Here is a 21,358-nt window from a genome sequence, read left to right on the forward strand (position 1 = left end):
TCATTTTTTTGTCTCACCCCTCATACTCTTCTGTAAAATAGCCATAAAAGTGTCAGTGTTTTGGTTTTTTCTGTATGCGTTATGGCTGAAAACCTGATGACCATTGCCGTACCAGGAAAAAGCCTCAGAGTGAGAGCTCTTCCTGGCATGACCATCTTCGGTAAGACGGGAGATGCTGTTACATCATGGGGGTCTGCGTGGCCCTCTGTCGGCAAACTGAGATCCCTGGACGACTATTTTTATCTCCTGCTTTGTCAAAAATGTGGAAAATCCACCAATCAAGTCACATAAACAAACCTGTTAGAGTTCAGGTCTGACAACAGGAACAATGAAGGCTCAATAAAAACATCAGGTGTTTTGTTGTGTTGTGATTATTTATCAAGAATTAAACACTGATTAGGTAATTAAGATAATGAATCATATGCTGATCAAACCCATACAACTCCTATAAAAGAAGATGATGCGTCTCAGATCCAATAACTGTTATCGTCAGTTGACTGTTCACAAGTTCTGAGGATGTTTGTTGCTTCAATCCTCAAGTCACGGTGTTCATTTTCCAGTCCAACACCAGAAAATCTCTACGTAACATTATAAAAGTGTCTCTGGTCAAATAGCTCAGAGTGATAAAAATCTCTTCTTGAGATTTTAAGGATGCTGGTTCGATTCCCCACTCTAATCTGTAAGTTGTGATGTTTGTTGACCAGAAGAAAAAGTTACACGCTCTGAGAAATGGATGCGCGGCACCTTGGCTCAAACAGCTCAGCATTTTATAAGACTGATTACAACTTTTGAGGATGTTTGTAGGATCAATTCTCAGGTAACTCTAAGTAAGTCTAACTCTAGGTAAGTCTAACACCAAGAAGAGTTGGGTAAGAAGTGTTCTTCATCAATATCTCAGGATGTTAGAGATCTCTCCAGAAGTATCTGGGTTCGATCACCTGCTGTAAAAGATCTAAGAAATAGTGTGAAGCACCTCGGGTCCAATAGCTCAGCACGCTAGAAAACTGATCAGTCGCTTTGAGGTAAATCCTCAGGTAACTCTGTGAATTTTGAAGTCCAACACCAAGAAGAAGACTCAAAACCTCCACAAAAACCCCCGAAGGAATAGCGCACGATGCTGGACATCTACTTGTAGTTTCTTAGCGCGTGGGTTCGATCCTCGGTGAAACCTTTAAACTTGAAGTCCATTTTAAAAAGAAAAGCTTCAGTGAATTTTGAAGGCCAGGCTGCCAAAGGAAAAAGTTAAAACCTCTGAGAAACAGCAGTTATAACTCTCATCCAGTAGCTCATGTTGGAGTTTCAGAGGTTGAATCTTTGGTCCTTCAGAGCTTCTGTGAAGTCCAACACCAAGAGTAGGGATCAAAAGCTCCAAGAAACAGTAGTGTCATGTCCAAGATCAAATAGCTCAGAGTCTTAGAGATCTATCGTTGACTTTTCAAGGGTGTGGGTTCAATCCCCGCTCTAATCTGTCAGTTTTGAGGTCTGTCACCCAAAAAAAAAAGTGAAAAGCTCTCAGAAACATCAGTTCATCATCTTAGATCTAATAGCTCAACATGTTAGAGGAAGGATCAGAACTTCTAAGGATGTGACATTCATTCATTTTGAAGTCCAACACCAAGAGGAAGACTGAAAAGCTCCAAGAAACAGAGTAGTAGCACCCCTGATCAAGTAGCTCAGGATATTAAGAGTTGTCCTTGTAGATTTTTAGGCTGTGGGTTCAATCCTCACTCAAACCTTTGACTTAGGAGTCTGTTATCCACAAGATAAAGTGAAAAGCCCTAATGAAGGCAAAATACTTCAGGACAAAGAGCTCAGCAACTAAGAAGACTCAGCAGAAGTTTGCAGGTTGAGTTCAAACCTGAGACTAACAGGATACTGAGCATTTTGAAGTCCAGCACTCTAACTGAAGACTAAAGACTGCTTGTGTTCAGTACCTGGATCATCAGAGTACCTCAAGAACAAACAGTCAAGTTTGTTTTCCAACTTGTAATCACATCTCCAGATCTCAAACCTGTCACGTATAACTTTAAATATCTCATGGGGACATTTAAACTATGGTTTGCTGTTGCCTTTATTTACAACTTTGAGGAGAAGAAGGGGAAAACTATCAGACTCCCTGGATTTGAACCGTGTACTTTAAATAAGCATGTATGAGCATCTCATTGCACTGAGCCACACCTGAAGCTTGGTTGTTGTCTTTATTGTTCACAATACAGAGATAAAACCACAAAGCTAACAGGTGCTTGTTAGCTCAGTCAGTAGAGCGGGGGTCCTTTCTGTGGCAGACTGAAAGTTCGAGTCCAGGCTGGTCCATTTGTCACCCACGCTTTCCTGCCATAAAAGGCAAGTAAAAATTTAAAAACATCTCCATAGATGAGCCTGGATTTGATCCCTCAACCTTCAGGTATCAACAACAGTAGTATCTTATGTTACTGAGCTATTCCTCTATACAGTTTTCCCAGTTAACAGCACCTATAACATCAATAAATGTGCAGGAGAGCAATAATTTCACTTTGAGAATATAAATATTAACAGAGACTTGAACCCAAAACCTCACAGTCTGAAGGCAGCAGTGCAACAAGCACTTATGAGCATTAAAACAACATTTCAGCCGTCTGTCTTAGATTCTGCTTCCATCTAGTGGCTCTGTTCGCCCACGTCATCCATCACATAAATCAGCTGAACACCCACTTCAGAGCAACATTAGTAATATATAATAATATTAAGAGCTTCGGGGCTTCAAAGTCATCGAACACGGCGACATCAGCAGCTGAAGCTCAACCATTACACCTCGCTGTTCACGGTTTTAGTTCATAATCCACGTTCAAGAAACCTTTGTGTTATTAAATTTTTTTTTTAATTATTTCAGTATTTAAACTTTTTTTTTTTTTTTTTTCCCAAATAAAAATATTTTTGCCCGTGTCCATTTGTTTGTTGGTTTGTTACCAGGATTACACAAACAATGCTAAACGGATTTCCATGAAACTTGGATGGAGTTTGAGTTTTGGCCCAGAATAGACCCCATTAACTTTTGGTGTGGATCTGGATAAAGTGACAGATCCAGTCATTTTTTCTCACTTCCTTTTACATTGCGAGATAAGGTTTTTTTTTTTTTGCTTTCTTGTCAATAAATATATAAATAATTAGATTGATAAAAAAAAATATGTAAGAAAATGTTAGTCATTTATTGTAAAATAAAAATGACTGTGTAGAAATGAATACATGTAGCAACATAAATGTTGAGACAAATACATTTAAAAACAATTTATTGTTTTTCGCCCGTGGGAAGTTGTTTTTCGCCCGTGGGAAGTTGTTTTTCGCCCGTGTCCATTTGTTTGTTGGTTTGTTACGAGGATTACACAAAAACTACTGAACGGATTTCCATGAAACTTGGCTAGAGGATGGGTTTTGGCCCACAATAGAACCACTTAACTTTTGGTGTGGATCTGGATAAAGGGATGTATCCAGGATCTTGTTTCTTTTTTGTCACTTTGTTATTTTTATTTTTTTTATTGGTGATTAAGTTTACAAAACAAACCAGTGCACACAGAGCAAAAAATAGAAAATACAGATAATAACAATTAAACATAATATGGTAACCATCCACGAGGAGTGATTATAGAGATTAAGAAGAGTAAATGTATATTTTGTTAATTTTTCAGGGAATAATGGACGGATCCCGATGGGAAAAAAAAGAAAATGTGGTATATTTAGGCGACTGGTATCTATGGATCTAGTTTTTAATTTTTTATTATTTTTTACAAAATGTTTTATCAAATTTATTTATGGATTTATTTTTGTGGTCATTTTTCAGCATGTATTTATATTTATTTATGTGCTAATGAAAAAGTCTTCTTTTGTCCTCCATATTTCACATAATTCAAATCACATCATTGGGTTCAGATTTAAGTCATGTATTATTCATGTGGTCTTTCTGGGGAAATACTTTGTAGCCGTTTGTATTAAACCCACAGTGAGCTGTCTGAACTTCTACCACTAGATGGCAACATTGAGATGTCACTAACCAGCCTCTCCTGTTGCATACTGATGGGATTATATAAATCCAGTTTCAACATAAAGAAGTGAGGAAAACAGTCGTCTTTAATTCAGTGTGTTTTATTAAAATGTTCCACTCATTCAGTCCATCACAGTAACAAAAGTGTCGGGATTTTGTGAAATGTGAAAAACACAAGTCAAATATTACAAACAGAGGGTGCTACATTATGCCGTGTACAACTGTGAAATCTCCCCCAAAAACACTTAATTAACAGTTTGTTTTCCCCTTAAATCCAGAAGATACAAAGTAAAAGCAGTGCAAACATCAGTAAACAGAACGTAAAAATATCAGTAAGTTTATACAAAGTGCAACAAGAACAGATCCCTTATAGGTCAATTTTAAAGTGTTAATATGCACAAAGTCTGTGGTGAGACAATTTTTGTAAAACACATTCAAACATTTTCCTTTTGGTCAAGATTCACATTTAAAATTCAATAATATTGCATCAATATATATTTATATGTATGCACACTGAATAGTTAAGATTTGTACACGAATACATACTTTAAACGTCTTGTAAAAATTAGACCAAATGTGCCCAAACGAACAGGGACCGATTACATTTTTTAGCAGCATCGTTGGCGCTTGTTGCCAGAAGGGAAAAAACACCTGATTAGTCAAAAAACGTTTTATTCAAAATAATAAATATATAAATAAATACAGTATTGTGAAGACTCGTATCATAAAAACTGGCAGCCCTCTTCAGCAGGTTAGTATTACTGGTCGCCTAAAGACAGTGGTTTTATTGCACAAGAGCAACAGGGAGCGACTCCCACTTGGCACGAACCAAACGCACTCAAATCCAGAGAAGAAGAAAAAAAACCAACCCGCCTTCCCCGAAGAAATTCTGCATAGAATCGGATTGACGACACGTGAAGACAGACCCTCCACTGTTTTTAACTATTCTATGCAGGATCTCAGATTTAAGGTGAAGTTAACAGTTTACTTTTTGGTCAAAACCCATTCAAAACGTCCCCCTTTTTTCCCCCCCCCATGTTGAGGTGTAGCGAGTTACCCCAGCCAGCGGGGCAGCCCACCGCACTACTGCACCGGGTCGTCATCAGTAGCAGCCGTCTCTCCAGGTGCTGTCACGAAGGGCACTGAGGGTGGACAAGCTCTTTGGAGGAGTCAGTAAACTGAGGGAGAGATCAGTCAAAGTTGACTCAGGATGTAACCAACACCTTTGTTTTTATAGATTAGATTTACATTCAAAAGGTTTACCTTCGTGTTGGTTGGGCCACCTTGCTGCGAGGGGCGGAGCTTGGGGTGCCAACAAAGGAGGCGGGGCGGGGCAGGCCGCTGCGGGGAGTGGTCGGGGTCGAAGTGGGCGTCCCACCTCCGCCAGGTGGTTTACTGAGCATTGGGATCCCACTGCCCACCCCGCTGTTACCCCCCGCAGTGCCGCCGCCGCTCAGAGACTGGAGGCTGGTGGAGGTCGGCATGGAGGCCGAGCCCTTGATTGTGGGACTGACGTAGGCGGTGGCCTTTAACGTTTGGCGCGACAAGGAGGTGAAGTTCCCGACGCTCTGGACCCTGTTCTGCAGCTGGCCGGGGGAGGGGACTGAGGGGAAAAAGAAAAATCAGTGATCCTGCTGCTGAATAACACTTTAATTAAATTATTAGAGGAGAGCAGGTGTCTTACTGGAGGACTGCAGGCGAGTCAGCCCGCTGGACGAATCAAAACTCTGGCTGTTACGAAGCAAACAAGGGGAAGCGCTGGGATTGGTTGGAATGGGCACACTGGGCATGCTGGGAGCTCTGACAAGGTTAGGCATGCTCCTCCGCAGCTTATCTAACAGAGACACACAGATAAACCCACACGGATTTGAACAAATGACGATAAAAGATGCACTTTAATGCAGAAAGATACAAAACACCGTTACGTATAGTTAGCTGTCGGTCCTGCCTGTTCTTTTATTCCGACTCCATCCCATCAGACGGCTCATAAAGCTGGCTGTGATCTCCTTTAGCGTAACAGCTAGTTTCCAGCCCCCTCAGTCAGATATACACTCGCTAACTCTTAATCCCATCAAACTCTCTCTCGTCTCAGAGCGGAAACACACGCCAGTCTGGGAGCTTTAAGAGCGGTTGTACAAGAGGCTTAGACAGAGTTATTATTACGTGGAGGGAACATCGGTGTGGGTCAGTTTGGGGCGTCGATGGAGGATTAAAAGAGCGGAGGTGGGGAAACGTCTCAAAATGTGAAGAGACACATTTAGAAGTGATGAATTAGTGGATTAAAGTGGATGTCTTCATCAAGAAAAGTTGGATTAATGATCATAAACAAAGTCAAGATTAGAGACTTCTGAGTTTAGTGTAAAACGATGTCGACTTACTCTCAAAATCGGCTGGACGCCACGACGAAGTTTCCCCAAAACAATACGGCCAACAGCACACACAAATATACAAATACACACGTAAATATTTCACGTACAACAACATGTAAACAAAGAGATAACTGATTAGTAGTGTTCAGAGATCACAGGGGTAGATTTCAAGGTGAGCAAAGTTGAAACTACAGAGGACTGAAGGTGCCAAAATTCAAAATAAATACACAAATAACTGAATTTAAGCATTATTCTTAAAATGTGAGTATTTCTTTACGTGTGTATAAATTTTTATTAGCTCTGCTTTGGTCTCTGCCATCTCCTGAAGGAAACATTGAGTCTTTTTTGCAGCTAAATGCTACACTAGCAAGTCGCTAACATTGGTTGTCAGCCATCTGGTGCTTGGCACTTATATCAAGCTTTTTTGCTAAAATAAAATAAAATAAAATTAAAAATAAAGACGTAAATAAGAGGAATGAGAATGACAGAAAACAGTTAAGTTTTGCGCTTTAAAACCAAAACAATTAGCTGAAAGACTCAAAAACACTGGCAGAGCTTGATCTACTGGTATTTTCATTATCGATTTAATCTTCTGATTGTTTTCTAGATGAAACTGATTAATCGTTTAGTCCACAAAAGGTCAGAAAATACTGAAAAAGTCCAAGTTAATGTCTTTAAATGTCTTGTTCTGTTGGTCCAAACCCCCCAAATATTCAGTTTAATATGATCTCAAACAGAGAAATCAAGAAATCAGAACATTTTCTGCCATTCTTGAATCGAAGTTTACTTTGACAGTTAATTGCCTGCTGCTGTTTGGTCTCGTCTTTTCTTCACCCTGTCTTCAGTAAGAATCTGCTCAGACGTTCAGGAGACGCGTTAGATAAAAGTTATGTCTCACCTGATCCTGGTCTGAAGCCCTGGGGCTCGGCTGCGCTGAGGCTGCCCAGGCCCAGCCCCAGACCCAATCCCTGGGGCGGAGGCTGGAAGGCGAACCCAGCGGAAGGGTACGGCGGCGTTGAAGGGGTGGAAGGTGGGGTGCACAGGGAGCTTGTGCTTCTTCGCCAGTCTCGGATGCTGGAGAAGGTGTGGGAGTGCGGAAGGCGGGTGAGGCGCGGCTGCGGCGGGGGCAGGAGGCCGTAGTCTTCGTCGTCCTCCTCGTCTTCCTCCTCCAGGTCGGGGCCGGCGCTGAGCTGGCTGAGCTGGAAGGTGAAGCTCTGGCTGCGGCGGTTGGCCAGGACCGACGACGTGCTGGCGTAGTCCTGTCTTAGACCTGGGGGAGCGAGATATGAGGACCAGCGGGGCAAAACACACACATACACAAACACACATGGTAGGGACACACACAAACACGCACACACACGCACACACACACACACACGGACAATCATCACCTCCTGGGGTTAATGAAGCTGAAGTAGCGATGGGCTCTGAGATCTGGTGCCATATGTTAAAATATTAAAGAGGAGGGAACAATAGAGACAGATGGACAGCATGAGAAGAGAGCTGGCAAACAATGACACACAGACAACTAGAAAAAACTGAAATACAGACAAAATACACAACATGGAAACAGTTTTCACAAAAACATTCTGAAATTATTTTTTTTTTTTACTAGACTTTGCTTGAAATGCAGATTAATATTTAACATTTAAGATCACTTGTTAAAGTTTTTGGATCCGACCAAAACGTGTGCGTAACATCAAAAACTGTCAAGTATGGGAAGTTAGCATTAGCAACACTTTGCTAAATGTTTATATAGCTTTTAATCAAATATATCTTAAGTATAAATATGGATCTGTCAACACGCAAGTTCAGAGGTTCCTTTGAGCAGACAGTCTGTACACCAAACTCCATTCGAAAACCAGGTGTTTTAAATTTTACCTTGAGTCGGGATTGTTTGGTCGATTAGATTTAGCTTGTAGTAAAACATTGATATGTGTCTAGTTCTTGTATTAGGACATTTAACACCGCTTAGCTCGTCTTATTCCAGTTAAGTTTTCTGCCACTTAACTTGCCTTAACTGCTTACTTAATCTTAATCTTCTAGCTCGCTGCCGGTATCACAATCTTCTGGACTTTTGAAAAAACAAAAAAAATCAGATTTTTTGAAAACAAACAAAAAAAAAACAACCAAAAAAAAACGGAGTTTTTAGGAAAAAAAAGAAAAATAAGAATTTTTAGAAAAGAAAAAAATCTTCGGAATTTTTGTAAAAAAATCTTTGGAAAATTAAAAAAGAAAAAAATGGTAATTAATAATAATAATTTAATAAAAATCCTCGAAATTTTTAAAAAGAATTCCTCGAAATTTTTATTTAATTATTATTATTATTATTATTATTATTATTATTATTAAAAGAATTCCTCAGAATTAAAAACAAAAAATTCTTCTGAATTATCCGTTTCTTTATTTTTCTCTTTGTGCTCGCAGCGAGTTAACTGTTGATTGCAAAAAGGACGAAAGCAACACATTTGTGCACTTCACGTACATTTAAAACAATCATACAGACATTTTGGGCCCTCGTACTTTCAGAACCAGTGTTTCTGGATCAAGTCAAAGTCTGTTTTGAACCATCAAACTCCAACCAACTGGTAACAAAATGAGTGAATTTTAACATAACCCATAATCAAGAGAACATAAACTCTCTTTTCACGAATGTTTCCATGTCTGGTGAGCAAATTAAAAGTTAAACTTTGCAACAAAATACCAGAATTTCTGTCTGGAAACATGTTGGAAAATGTAAATGAATGTAGATCAAATCTTATTCATAGACCTCGGCTTGGTTTTAAAAAAACACTTGTGATGCAGTGAAGCAGTTAATGTTGTTAGTTACACCTGTGAACGAGTCAAATATCTGCTGTGAAGATGGTTTACTCAACCCTACACTCACGCCTCCGGCCCCACAGTTTGGGAGCCGCTGACCTAAAATAAGAAACAACCACGGCAGCATGCAGCGAGCTAAATTCCCTACAATTTAGAGCTGTAATTATACACCATCTCTCAGAGCAGACGTCCGTTGGACGTGGTAAATAACTTACTCTCCTCCTGCAGTCGGGCCATCACCTGGACGTCGGTGAGGTCCTGCAGTTTGTATCCCAGAGCGATGGAGTCGTCCTCCACCTCTGAAGCGCTGAGGTCGCTGTCCATGGACGACTGGGGGCTGAGGGTGGAGCGTCGGAGGCTGCGGCCTTCAAAACAAAAACCCGGTGTGAGAAAACAGAATCTGCAGCTTCTTCCTGCTCTGGAGCTCGTTACGACTCCAACACAGAGTTAAACAAATGAGAGTTTTGGCAGCTCGGTAATGAGAAAAGCCCCCTCGAGTCTTCTGAGTGCCCTCCACATGAAGATGAAGGATCCAAACTAATGGACTCGGATACTTGGCTGGGAGAATTAGAGCCTATTAAGCAGCAGCGAGGCAGAATATTATCACAGAGGTTATACCAGCGTCTCCCCGCTTAATGATATGCATCAAAATCTGAGCTCTGAACTGCTCTTTAAAATAATCCTTCCATCGTTTGTGTTATTATAATTACTTTTGTCACATTTTGCTCTTACGTGGTCACACAGGAGAAGATTTCTGCTCCTTTATTGGGTCATATTTTATCCAACTACTTCCCTCGACAGCATTCAGAGTGTTTACAGCGAGGTAAACGTGATAATTCTCAGTAATCTGGACCAGAAATGTTTGCAGAAATTGGATTTTTTCCAAACTATAATCACTCGTGCAAATATCTAAAATCTGCACAACTAAACTGCTAAAGTTCGCTAAAGACGGCGCCCCTAAGAGTCACTTCCTGTCTCTGTTTCGCCACCACTTCAGGAGACGAGCTGGAGGTCAATTTAGTCTAATAGGAGATTTGAACAAGAGCACAGATAATGACTGATCCTTCCACCCGACAGCCACTGAAGTAAAAACTGGACGTGTTACTTTAACAAGCCACAAATTTTCCAAACACCGACACTGGGCCTGTTTTTTTAAGCATATTAAGCTGACAGCTTGTCAGATTCACTAATGTGTTAGTATTAAAAAGGCCCGGAAATGTCTTTTTCCAAAGGATGCAGACAAGTAAGACATAAATCTGCTGTAAATATTCACTACTGACACATTTCATACTTGCTGCGTAGGCAAAAAAAAATTACTTACGAGTGTTGGACACTCTTAAGAGTTGCCGATTAGTCGCCTAATTGTTGCACAAACACGCAGGAATCAATGTTAAATAAAAGTTTTTGGTTTCACACCTGATTCTGGTCTAAAGCCGAAAACGCTCAAAAATCTGTGTGGAGTTTGGTTGGTGGAATTTCTAAAAGTTCTTGCTATGGCTCTGAATATTATAACAGTGAGATGAAAGTGAGTTTGAAACGTAGAACAGCGTATCTCAAGAGTATTAGTGCCGTATCTCTGTTTGGACTTGCACCGTCATGGAAGTGATCCTGGGGCTGAAGAGCCACCAGAGCTGCCCCTGTGGCAGTTAGTTGCCCCTGTGGCAGTCAGTTCCCTGCAGCTTCGCCCTCTGCCGAGTCTGGAGCATTAGTTTTTCTTCCACCACCAGTAACGCACAGAGAGGCTGCGGCTCGCTTTGATTCCTGCGACTCGAAGCTGCTGCAGAGAAAATATTCTCCTCACTCCCACGACTTCACAAGTTGAAATAACGTGTAATAAAGCTCGCGGCTGACCCAGTTCTGCATGCGGCGTCTTCACCTGCACATTAATATGCTGATCAACAGAGGAACATTCAGTTTCGTGTCTCTGCTCCATATGAGGAGGAAAAAAGCAGGAAGGGGGCGTCTGAAGCTTACTGCGATGGTGAGGGAAGAACGTGGGAGTCCTCTCGGCTACAGGGGAGAGCTCCTTCGCCAAGGGGCTCAGCGTCCGATGGAGGATCGGGTGGAGCGGGGAGGAGAAGGATGGAGCTAAGGGAGAAAATGGAGTATGACTTCAAGGGTTGAATCTCAAACATCATCTACAGTAGAAGAAGTTGTGAGGTTACCGTGTCTGTCAGACGGCTGGGGGGTGGAGCAGGGTTTGGCTAACGGGGAGGAAGCACCGATGGGCGACACTCCGGCCACTCGGCTCAGAGGAGGAGGAGGAGGGCCGGGGGTGGAGGAGGTGGGGGAAGGGCTGGAGAGGGAGCTACGCCACCTGGAGACTGAGGAGGAGGAGAAAACATTTATACATGCACACAAGTATTCTTCTTATTAGTATCATTTAAAAAAAAGGAACAATACGCATATTTCTCTTCTTTCATTTTGTTTATCAACACGCCCCAGTTTCCTCACATCAATCACTCTGTTCCCTCTTTCTAACTCGCTTCGCTCCTTTTGTCTTTTCCCTCTTTTGTCCTTTTATTTCCTTTGGTCTCGTGTCTTTCGTGTCCTATTCTTTGATGTCTTACCTTTTATGGCATATTTTTGTCACATTTAAATAACAAAAGACAGAAAAATAAAGAAATAAATCATAAAATAAGACAGAAAGCGGCACTGGAAAGCCTCATAATGCATGTGTCAAACCACTCGTTCCTCACATAAACCATTTGGAGAGAGGTCTTTTTGGAAGCAGTCTCCATGTTGGGGACGTCTGGGCACAAAAATCTCATTTGATCACTTACAAATAACAGTGGAGACACTCCAGATCTTTCTCTTTCAGATGCCTTCAATCCATAAATATTATTCCTCTCACAAAATGGTGATTAACATAAGCTAATAAACACATTTCAATACAAAATTAAAGTTACAGTATAAGTGATATACCAACCCGCCAAGGTTGCAACTAACGATTAGTTTCCATATCAGTTAATCTGCAGATTATTTTCATGATTAATCATTTGTTAATGTTAGAAAATAGTGAAAAATGTCTTTAAATGTCTTGTTTTGTTCAGTCAAAACCCAAAGAGACTCCCATTTCTGCATGAAAATTTACTTTGACCATGTATCGACTGCCGCCTGGCAAAAGATACATAAGTATCTACAGCCATACAGCCAAACTACAAAGCAGCTTCTTTCCTCAACAATGATTTCAACATAAAATGGATTTAATTATTAGCCCAGCTTTGGAAGTTTAAAATCGGGCCCGTTTTCACCCTGCTGCTGCCTGGCAAACGATACAGAAGTATCCGCTGCTGTACCACCAAAACCCAAAAGACTCTTCATTCAAGTCATTGCAAATCCTCACATTCAAGAAGGTAGAACCAGACGATGTTTGACACTTTTACTTTAAAATTAATCAATCAAACTTCAAAAACAAACCTCAACACAGACCCCTCAAAGCTCCGAAACCACAAACTGACTCGAACAACAACAACAAACATAAATCCAGAAATATTCATACACAACACACAGACATGAAGAGAGGGGCAGTGTTGTGCAGCGGCTACCTCACCGTCACTGTGACTGTCACCAACCGCTCTATTCAACACGACCACAACAAAGCTGCATTCAACACAACAAGAGCTGCTCGCACACTGCAGCTGTACCTGGTGCTGAGCGCCTCAGACAACACACACACACACACACCGCAGTTACTATTCATGGACGTAGAGGAGAAACTTGAAGCAGCCGAGAACAAAGAAGAATAAAAATGTGCTGCGTCGTGCATCTTATTAAAGGCGCAGGGGGAGGATTTCTCTGTGTTACCTGTCAATGCGAGTATAAGCCATTTATCTATGAGGGGGTGGTGGTGGTGGTGTTGGTGGAGGTGGCGGGTGTATTCCTTTCATGTAAATGGTTGCCACGGCAACAGCTCTCCATTTCACTGTACTCAGCCTCCGCCGGCAGAGAGAGAGAGCGAGTGAGAGCGAGCGAGAGACAGCCGGGCCGAGCTGGTGGGAGGATTCCTCACAGTGATGCTCGGGCTCCAGCAGAGGACCGTTAGCCTCTGATGCAACAAGCTGCACAGCTGCTGCAACTTCACAGGGCTGAGACGAGTCAGAGGTCGACCGCCGTGACCCAGATACTGGCAGAGAACGGCTGCACACGCCGGCCAAATGTATGCGGACGCCAGGAAGTGCAACAATGGCCTCGTTTTCCAGCTTGATGAGGGAGAAAACTGACAGATTGCAAGCATACTAAACAAAGAAAATGTTTAGTGACTAATGTTGGAGCTTTATATAACGTGTGTGGAGGGTTTTGTTTTATACTGGACAACAGTCATTACATTATTTAATGTAATATTGAATAAATTGTAATTTTTTGGTATCTGATAGATGAAATTTTGGGGGGAAGCGCTTGCAAGCTGCTTTGCCAAGAGTTAGATAAGAAGATTGATACCACCCTTATGTCTCTACATTCAATATGTAACCCTGACGCCTCGTCTCCACAGTTTTGTCTCAAGCTGCACGTTAGTTTAGCATTTCTTTGCATAACGACTGGAAACTGGGGCAAACAGCTAACTTGGCTCTGTCTGAAAGTTACAAAATCTGGGAACTAGCACCTCTAAAGCTCACCAGCTGAACAAGTTATGCATTGTTTGTTTAATCTGTAATACATTTGCAGTGTATAAACTACAATCGACTGTCGGGGTTATGTGTCGGACTAACTTCTGACCAGGTGCAGTGACTTCCTGAAGTCTCTGGTTGCGCTGGTTAAGGTACAGACATGGGAATGGTATCGATCACTCATGTAGTCCTCAGCGAGAAAACGTCAAACTATTCCCTACGACAAGGAACTAATATTTTTGGATGATTTTCTTGACCTAAACTTTAAATGTCAATGTGTGAAGTGTCACCACACCAGAAAATATTACAACAAGTGCAGAAGCTTTCGTGAGCCGACTGAACTGACTGAAGGCGAAACAGCAGTCGGACACAAACCCAGTCTTGAAAATCCTGTAGATAATGACCTTATTATTTTGAAAGTGTGGGAAGGCAGAGCGGCTTCGCACGCACACATAAACTCGCCCACGCAGGTGATCCATCGCCTCTCGTTAAAGACTTCTGGGTGTTAAGCTGCCTGTTTACCAGAGACTGTGGGAGCTGTTGTCTCCATTCACACTTCACACGCAGCAGGCCGAGGACTTCTCTACCTCTGGACTGAAGACTCATGAGTCTATTTGCTTGAATATTTTGAATATTCTCTCAGCTGATGCAACAAGCTGACTTTACTTTTAAGGAAGCTCTGTTGCTTCTTCCTGTTTTACTTCCTTGTTCTTCAGAACTGCTTCTTCCTTCCTCGGTGTTGCATTATATAATTAAGCAATGCTCGTAATCATGACAGACAAGCAGGTCAGATGACCCTGCAAGCCCGATCTGCTTAATGCTGTGAGGCATGGACAGATTAAGACCTACTGCCCTGTTGAGCCTCATTAGTCACAGTGAAGTGATGAAGGTGAGCCAGCTTCAGCCTGCTCATTGAGGCCATGAAGGAAAAGTATCTCTGGATGGTCATTTTTAGTTATTACCTCCGACTGTCTCATCATCACCACCTAAGCGACTCTCACATCAACTTGCTTTCCTACCAGGCAAGCGTCCAACATACAGTACATCCCTGTCCTATGTTTTAAAGGGTCACTGTCTCGTCGCTACATGTAGCGTAGCTGGTTTCAGCCTCAGTTGCTTGAAATGGCACGATTCAATGAGACACACCAGCAGTGGCTGCAGGAAAGAAACACCATTGCCACCAATGTAGCCGTGTCTTGGGTTCGCCAAACTGGGCAATAATCGATGGCATCGTCCATCGGCCTGATTCTGTCTCCTTCCTTTGAATACCCATTTGGATGTTGATTACCATGGCAACCGTAGATGCTTCGAAGCAACCGGGTCAGCCCTTGAGATTTCACTTGCCAGAACATCACACTGATTGTTCACCTTTTTTCCACTTGGACGACTGTACGATGCATTTCAAACACATTTTATAGACCAGCATTTGCTCATTAATGATGAAAATATAACCCGAACACTTATCAACAGTTAAAGTAATTGTTAGTAGCAACCTTAAAGTATGAAGAAGCAGACATGATTTCCCACATCCAAGTCTGTTTACAGGTCTTGCTACATTAGCTGCTACGAGCATTAAAAACCCCAATCTCTGACTGAACTGATGACTCTAAAGTTGCATTATAGGTAATGTGATACAGAAAGAAGAATGTGTGGAACAAGTATAAGTTGATTCTCCGATGCCAAGTTTCTTCCCTCTACTGATGAGGTTTAAAAACATCCACAACTGCTTCTTTTTCTACAAGTAAATGATGCCAAAAACTGTAATTCTCCAAATGTATCCATTATAGAAAGAGCTACAAATTAGCTGTGAGATGATCAATACAGACCCTAACAGATTACCCACCAGGGATCCATCTCAAACTAAAGAAAATTACACTAATTCTGGTTCCTCTCTGCTTCCTTCACAAGGCAGCGAGAGCATTGAGCTGTTAAGTCTAGACGAGAAACAATTTAGCACTTCTTCTTGGCAAAGCTTTGTGCTGTGTGATTCAGTGAGCTCCTGTGATTTTTGGCAAGGCACCTAAAAAGCTGTGTACACATCAGTTTAAAATAGCCTGAAGGAGAAGAGCATCCTGCAAACTAATCCACTGTCTCAGCCTTTGGTTCAGTCCGTAGAGTATGACCGAGAAACAAAAACACTGTGGCTGAGTAAAAAGACATCTTGAGGAGACAAACATAAAATGGACACGGAAAGGAGAAACATGAAATCTGAACTCCACAGAGACGTTCCAGCATCGTTTCATTAGTCAGCGAGAAACTCCCACACATGCACAGCTATTTACTGGACCTTATTCAAATCAAGATGAATCTTGCATCTTTTTTGCATTCTGGTCTGACAGCAAGTGATATTAACATTTGCAGAGTCTAGAAAGAAACCCTTTCCTCTTTGTGAAGTTGCAATCATTGCTAGCCAAAAATTAGATAAGCTACTGTATGATCCAGACTTGTGGACAACCTCCAGCTACTCAGTATCTGCTAAAGCCATTAGCAATTTAGTTGCACAATTTAAGGGAAAGTGCAGCCAAAATTTCCAAATACCAACATGCTAGCTTGACTGGTGGGTACTAACAATAGCAATGTTTGTTGTTGAAGTCTGTTATGATAATATGTGAGTGAGACATGAGGTAACTGCCATGAGCCTGCTGTTCAGAAGCTAGCTAATTCAGTAGCACAAAACACACCGCCCCTAAGCCTGTTGTTCAGTAGCTAGCTGTGTCATAGAAACTAAGCATACAGTCCCAGTGTCTGTTGTTCAGTAGCTAGCTATTTCAGTAGCACTGAAACACAAGGTGTTCTTACAGGTGAGTGAGACATGAGGTAGCTGCCATGAGCCCGTTGTTCACCAGCTAATTGAGTATCACAAAGCACAGTCCCTGAGCCTGCTGTTCGGCAGCTAAATTAGTAACACAAAGCACATAGCCCCTTGGCCTGTTGGTCAGTAGTTGGCTAATTCAGCAGCACAAAGCACACAGCCCCCGAGCCAAAGAATAGAGCAACTGCGGCAGCAACAGACGCCTTCTGCAGCTAACGTTAGCACAAAGCACATAGCCCATTAGTCAAGCTAACCCAGCTCATACAAAGCATAGGCAGCCTTTTCGGACTGAGGTATGTTCATGAAGACTATTTTACATGCATGATTATCGTATTTAAATGACTTGTTTTAATAATGTATTAATTAGACTAAAAAAAGCTAAGAGAGCTTGTTAAACTAATCTTTAACACAGAGAAACTTCTGGTTCTGGATGATCTTGCAGTTTTCTGAACAGTTTGTTTACAAATATATGGTGTGATATCACTGATGCACAGAGCCATGTGCTGTTGCACAATAACTTTTAAAACATCCTATGACAACAGTGGTGGTTTGTCTAGTTGTCTCTCATTGTGCACCGTCTGCTCTTTTACTGTACGACACAATCCCCCCAGGACCAATTAAAGTCTGTTTCTTTCCGCACACAAACAAATCTGCCGCCTCGTACCTTGTTCCAGTCGGAGGGACAGCGATCTCCTGGCGGCCTCCACCTCAGATTTGGGGGACTCCAGACCCTGTCGGCACCACTGCAGAGGTGTGAGGGAGTCGTCTGAGGACTCTCTGGCTTTTGGCGACACATACAACCTGGAAAGAGACAAATTAAAATGGGTCAAACAATTGTTTCAGCTGCATTGGACAGATATGGAAGAACATTAATTCATCACTAACAAGACCAGCAGTCTACAACCATGCTAGCAGCTCTGTGAGGCTGTTTGATGCTTAAGTCAGAATGCGTACATGCTCGTAGCAACAATGCTAACATGCCCATGTTTAGCGAGTAGTGGATCACTGAAATCATGAGGAAACATCTTCTTGGGACCATGAATACTTGTTCGGTTGACCTGCTGGGACACTAAAAGAGAAGTCAGGGGATCATCAAGCCTTTTGGATTCATCCTCTGGGGACCACAAATGACTGAACCAGAATTCACGGCAAATCCATCCAATAGTTGCAGAGACATTTTAGTCAATATCTAAAACCTCATGGTGGCACAAGAGAAAAGTCATGAGGATACATCTTCTGGGAACCATGAACATCAGTTAAAACTTTGGAAGCCAATCATCGAGTTAGTTGATTTTTCAGGGGATGAGTGAGCTGGTGGCACAAGAAGAAAAGTCAGAGGATTACCAACTTTACTGAGATTCATCTTCTGGGGACAGTGAACGTCTGCACCAAATTTCATTCCAATGGATCCAACAGTGTTTGAGATATTTCAATCTGGATCAGAGTGGTGGAGAGAGTGAATCTCTGCTGCTAGCATGGCTCGAAACTCTGAAATATAACCACTTAGTAAGATACAAGATGGCGTCCATGTTGCCACAATAAGTAGAGTTTACAACTTTTACAAACCCAATTCCTGAACATAAGGCAGCCATTTTCTTTTGTTTTTCTCTTGGGTAAATAATGACAATGGAAGTACCTGAAGTAACAGGTGCCATCGCTCTAGGATGTGATGGCCGTGACATTATTAAAAAATTGCCCTGTTGGGACTTCTCCTCCGTGTGGTCCCTGACAGATCACGACTCCATCTTTCCTTTGTGCCACCTCCTCCTCCTCCTCTCCTCACCTCCTCTCCTCCCGACTCTCAGAAATCTCTCCCCTGGCTTTAAAGGTGATGCTAAGCCTTTCAGATGTGAGGACGACGAGCTGCTCTGTTCAGACGGAGTGGATCAGATTATTCTGACAGCCCTGAACTCCTCCACCATGATTTCTTCTCTGCGGGCGAAACACGCAGGGAAGCTGAATTATAGATTAAAACCTTCAGCGGCATCAGGTAGATGGAGCTCGACCTGAAGGGGACACAAACACACCGCAACTGGTGCTATTCCTAGATCCAGGAGGGGAAACGCCTGCTGGATGAATCCAGCAAATAAAAGATTCATCTGATGTGCTGCAGTGCAGATTCATTACTCTTTTGATCTCCTGTGTTTTAGGCCATGTAGTCGACCCTCACTGGTGTTAATGAGGTGGACGAAATAACAGAGACGGCCTCTGTAATGGGCATTAAGTTGAATCAACACCTTTTTTAAGTCCAAATTCTCATTCCAGCTTCTTAGATGTGAATATTTTCTGGTTTCGTTCCTCCTCTGTGGCAGTAAACTGGACATCTGTGGGTTGTGGACAAAACAAGACGTCCTCTCGGGCTTTGATCGACATTTTTCACCATTTTCTGAACCAAACACCTGATCGATTCATCGAGAAAATGAAAATAATCGTTACAAGAACAGGTGTAGGAGATGACTGCAGGACTGTTGTGTACATCTGGTCAATTTTTAGCTAGCTGTTCCTAATAAAGTGGCAACTGGAGTCCAACTCTAAGCCAGTAAACATGTGTTTAGTGTATTTTTACAGCAACATCTGCAGTGATTCACTGATTAATCAACTTGTCTATTGATGTAAAATTACAAGATTAATCTGCTCCGCCTTAATAATCTTCATTGTAGCTCCAGAGATGTTTTGTGGACTATGCAACTTCCCCCGACTGTCCATCAGAATGAGCACATAATGCCTGCATTCACATTTTCTGGTGAACTGTTCCTTTAAGTGTAAAATAAAGCACATACACTGATGGTTCCTGGTGAAGACCGCCTCTAATGGACAACTTATTGATAAACTGATAAAGCTAAATCAATCAGTTACTAATGAGAGCAGCTGTTCTCACACTGAGCAGCTTCCTGTTGACACTTCAGCCTCCATGTTGCAAATAAATCAGCACAATTTCACTTCCTGTTTTGGATTTTGTGTCTTTGCAAACACCTCAAATGTCCAAGGCTCCAAATAAGGACTATTTTTATTGTCCATTCATCTGTCGGTCATTTTCTTGATTAACTGATCAATACTTTGGTCTTTAAAATGTCAGAAAATTGTCTTGTTTTGTCCCCAACCCACAGATATTCAGTTCACCGTCACAGAGGAGCAAAGAAACCAGAAGATATTCACATTTAACGAGCCTGAATCAGAGAATTTTGACCTTTTTTCCTTTAAATAAAAACTCAAACCGATTAAAAGATTGTCAAGATAGATGGTGACTACTTTAATAGTTGACAACTGATAATTTTAAACGTTCACTATGTAGTTTTGGGGAAGAAATTGTAATCAGAAGAGAAAAATCTTCATTTACTGAACTCCTAGTTTGAATTTCTTCTCCAAAACTACACAGAGTCCCTTTAAAATGATTAAATATCCAGTAAAGTTGACAGTTTCGGTGCACTGATGGCATTTTAGACACTTCAGTATATTGTTAATCTGTAAAAAAGTGTTTTAACGACAAAAAATGAAGTATACTGGAGCCAAATATTGTGTAAAGTCGGGCTGTAATTGAAAGATGATCAAAATAGGTGACAACTAAATGATTAATTGATTAATTCCTGCAGCGCTTTAAGTGTCTTGCTCCTTAGAAATTGATTACATGATGATTTTTTAGTTAAATTAAAGCTAAATCAGCCACATGATGTCACATAAACTGTGTTTCTGAAGCTTGTGATCAACACTTTTGTGATTTCCTGCCATTAAACGTCTCTCTGGTCTGACTGAGCTGCTGGCTGCAGCCTTGATAACAGGCCTGATAACAGGCTGCCTCCCCCGCGCTGAGCTGCTTTGTCCCGGCTGCAGGAGTCTGGACGGGCCGGAGCAGAACCCCCGCAGACAATGAGGCCATCACACCTGTCACACATGATGCCTTCACGTGTCTGAAACATCACAGGAAGGATACAAAGCAACAAATGGTTACCATGTCTCGTCTGACTCGTCTGAGCAGGACAGAGAATTCAAGTCCAAAAGTTCCAGCTCGTCCAGAACCGACGGCTCGGATCCGTCCTCCTCCTCATCCTCCTCCTCATCCTCATCCTCCTCATCCTCATCCTCCCCCGCAGCTCCGTCCCCGCCCGTGTGCGGGAGGAAATAGTCGAAAGGCTCCTCCGGAGGGACGAACGAGCCCAAGGACGCCTGTCGGAGGAGGGCGGGCAGCGGGCCGGGCAGACAGAACCCCCCGCCGCCGCCGTACGTGCTCGTCGCCCGGGTCCGCAGCTGCTCGTTCTGCCGCTCCAGCTTGCGGACCAGCTCCTGCAGCTTCTTCACCTCCAGCTCGGCGTTCAGGCTGTTGCTGTTGTGGTCCACCTCGGCCACCATCGCGGGGTTCAGCACCGCAGCCTCCATGTGATAAAGCGCCGTGTGAGCCTCCGGACTGCTGCTGCTGCTGCTGCCGCCTCGCACCGTCTGTCTGCGGCTGCTGCTGCTGCTGCTGCCGGCGGGAGGGACCAGTCTAGTACGCCTGTCTGGACTGAGATATAACTCCACCCATCCACACACACACACACACACACACACACACTATAACACACCACCTCCTCCTCTTTAACCCACAAGCCTCCAGGTAGAAGCTGCACCTGTCAGTCTGAACTCAGGGCCAACATCCTGTCTTCACTCCAAACTCACCTGTAATCTTTAAAAACAGATTTAAACGTGTTTCTCTGCTTTAACACACAATCCTGCACCAGATATCGTTTCTCATCTGATCGAT

At 42.5% G+C, this 21,358-nt stretch overlaps 1 protein-coding gene across 3 annotated transcripts; it reads right to left on the reverse strand.

The window, feature by feature from the left end:
• Positions 1 to 4,100: 4,100 nt before the first annotated feature.
• On the reverse strand, positions 4,101 to 21,151 carry LOC311253207 (SLAIN motif-containing protein 1-like). 3 transcript variants are annotated; one of them, XM_084347007.1, is made up of 11 exons: positions 20,570 to 21,151; positions 17,288 to 17,424; positions 11,370 to 11,528; positions 11,179 to 11,292; positions 9,420 to 9,569; positions 7,776 to 7,818; positions 7,283 to 7,654; positions 6,394 to 6,446; positions 5,700 to 5,849; positions 5,279 to 5,618; positions 4,101 to 5,193 (listed from the first exon to the last, which is right to left on the reverse strand). In XM_084347007.1, exons 1-11 carry the CDS (start codon positions 20,992 to 20,994, stop codon positions 5,118 to 5,120), a joined length of 2,019 nt encoding a protein of 672 aa, XP_084203133.1. In that variant the 5' UTR covers positions 20,995 to 21,151; the 3' UTR covers positions 4,101 to 5,117. The 3 variants fall into 3 exon arrangements, with proteins under 3 accessions (XP_084203133.1, XP_084203134.1, XP_084203135.1); XM_084347008.1 differs by lacking the exon at positions 7,776 to 7,818 and having other exon boundaries at positions 6,394 to 6,405; positions 20,570 to 21,150; XM_084347009.1 differs by lacking the exons at positions 6,394 to 6,446; positions 7,776 to 7,818 and having other exon boundaries at positions 20,570 to 21,150.
• Between the last annotated feature and the right edge of the window lie 207 nt (positions 21,152 to 21,358).

Source organism: Pagrus pagrus (assembly GCF_965226575.1).
Source record: "Pagrus pagrus genome assembly, chromosome: 24".
Lineage (NCBI taxonomy): Eukaryota > Metazoa > Chordata > Actinopteri > Spariformes > Sparidae > Pagrus > Pagrus pagrus.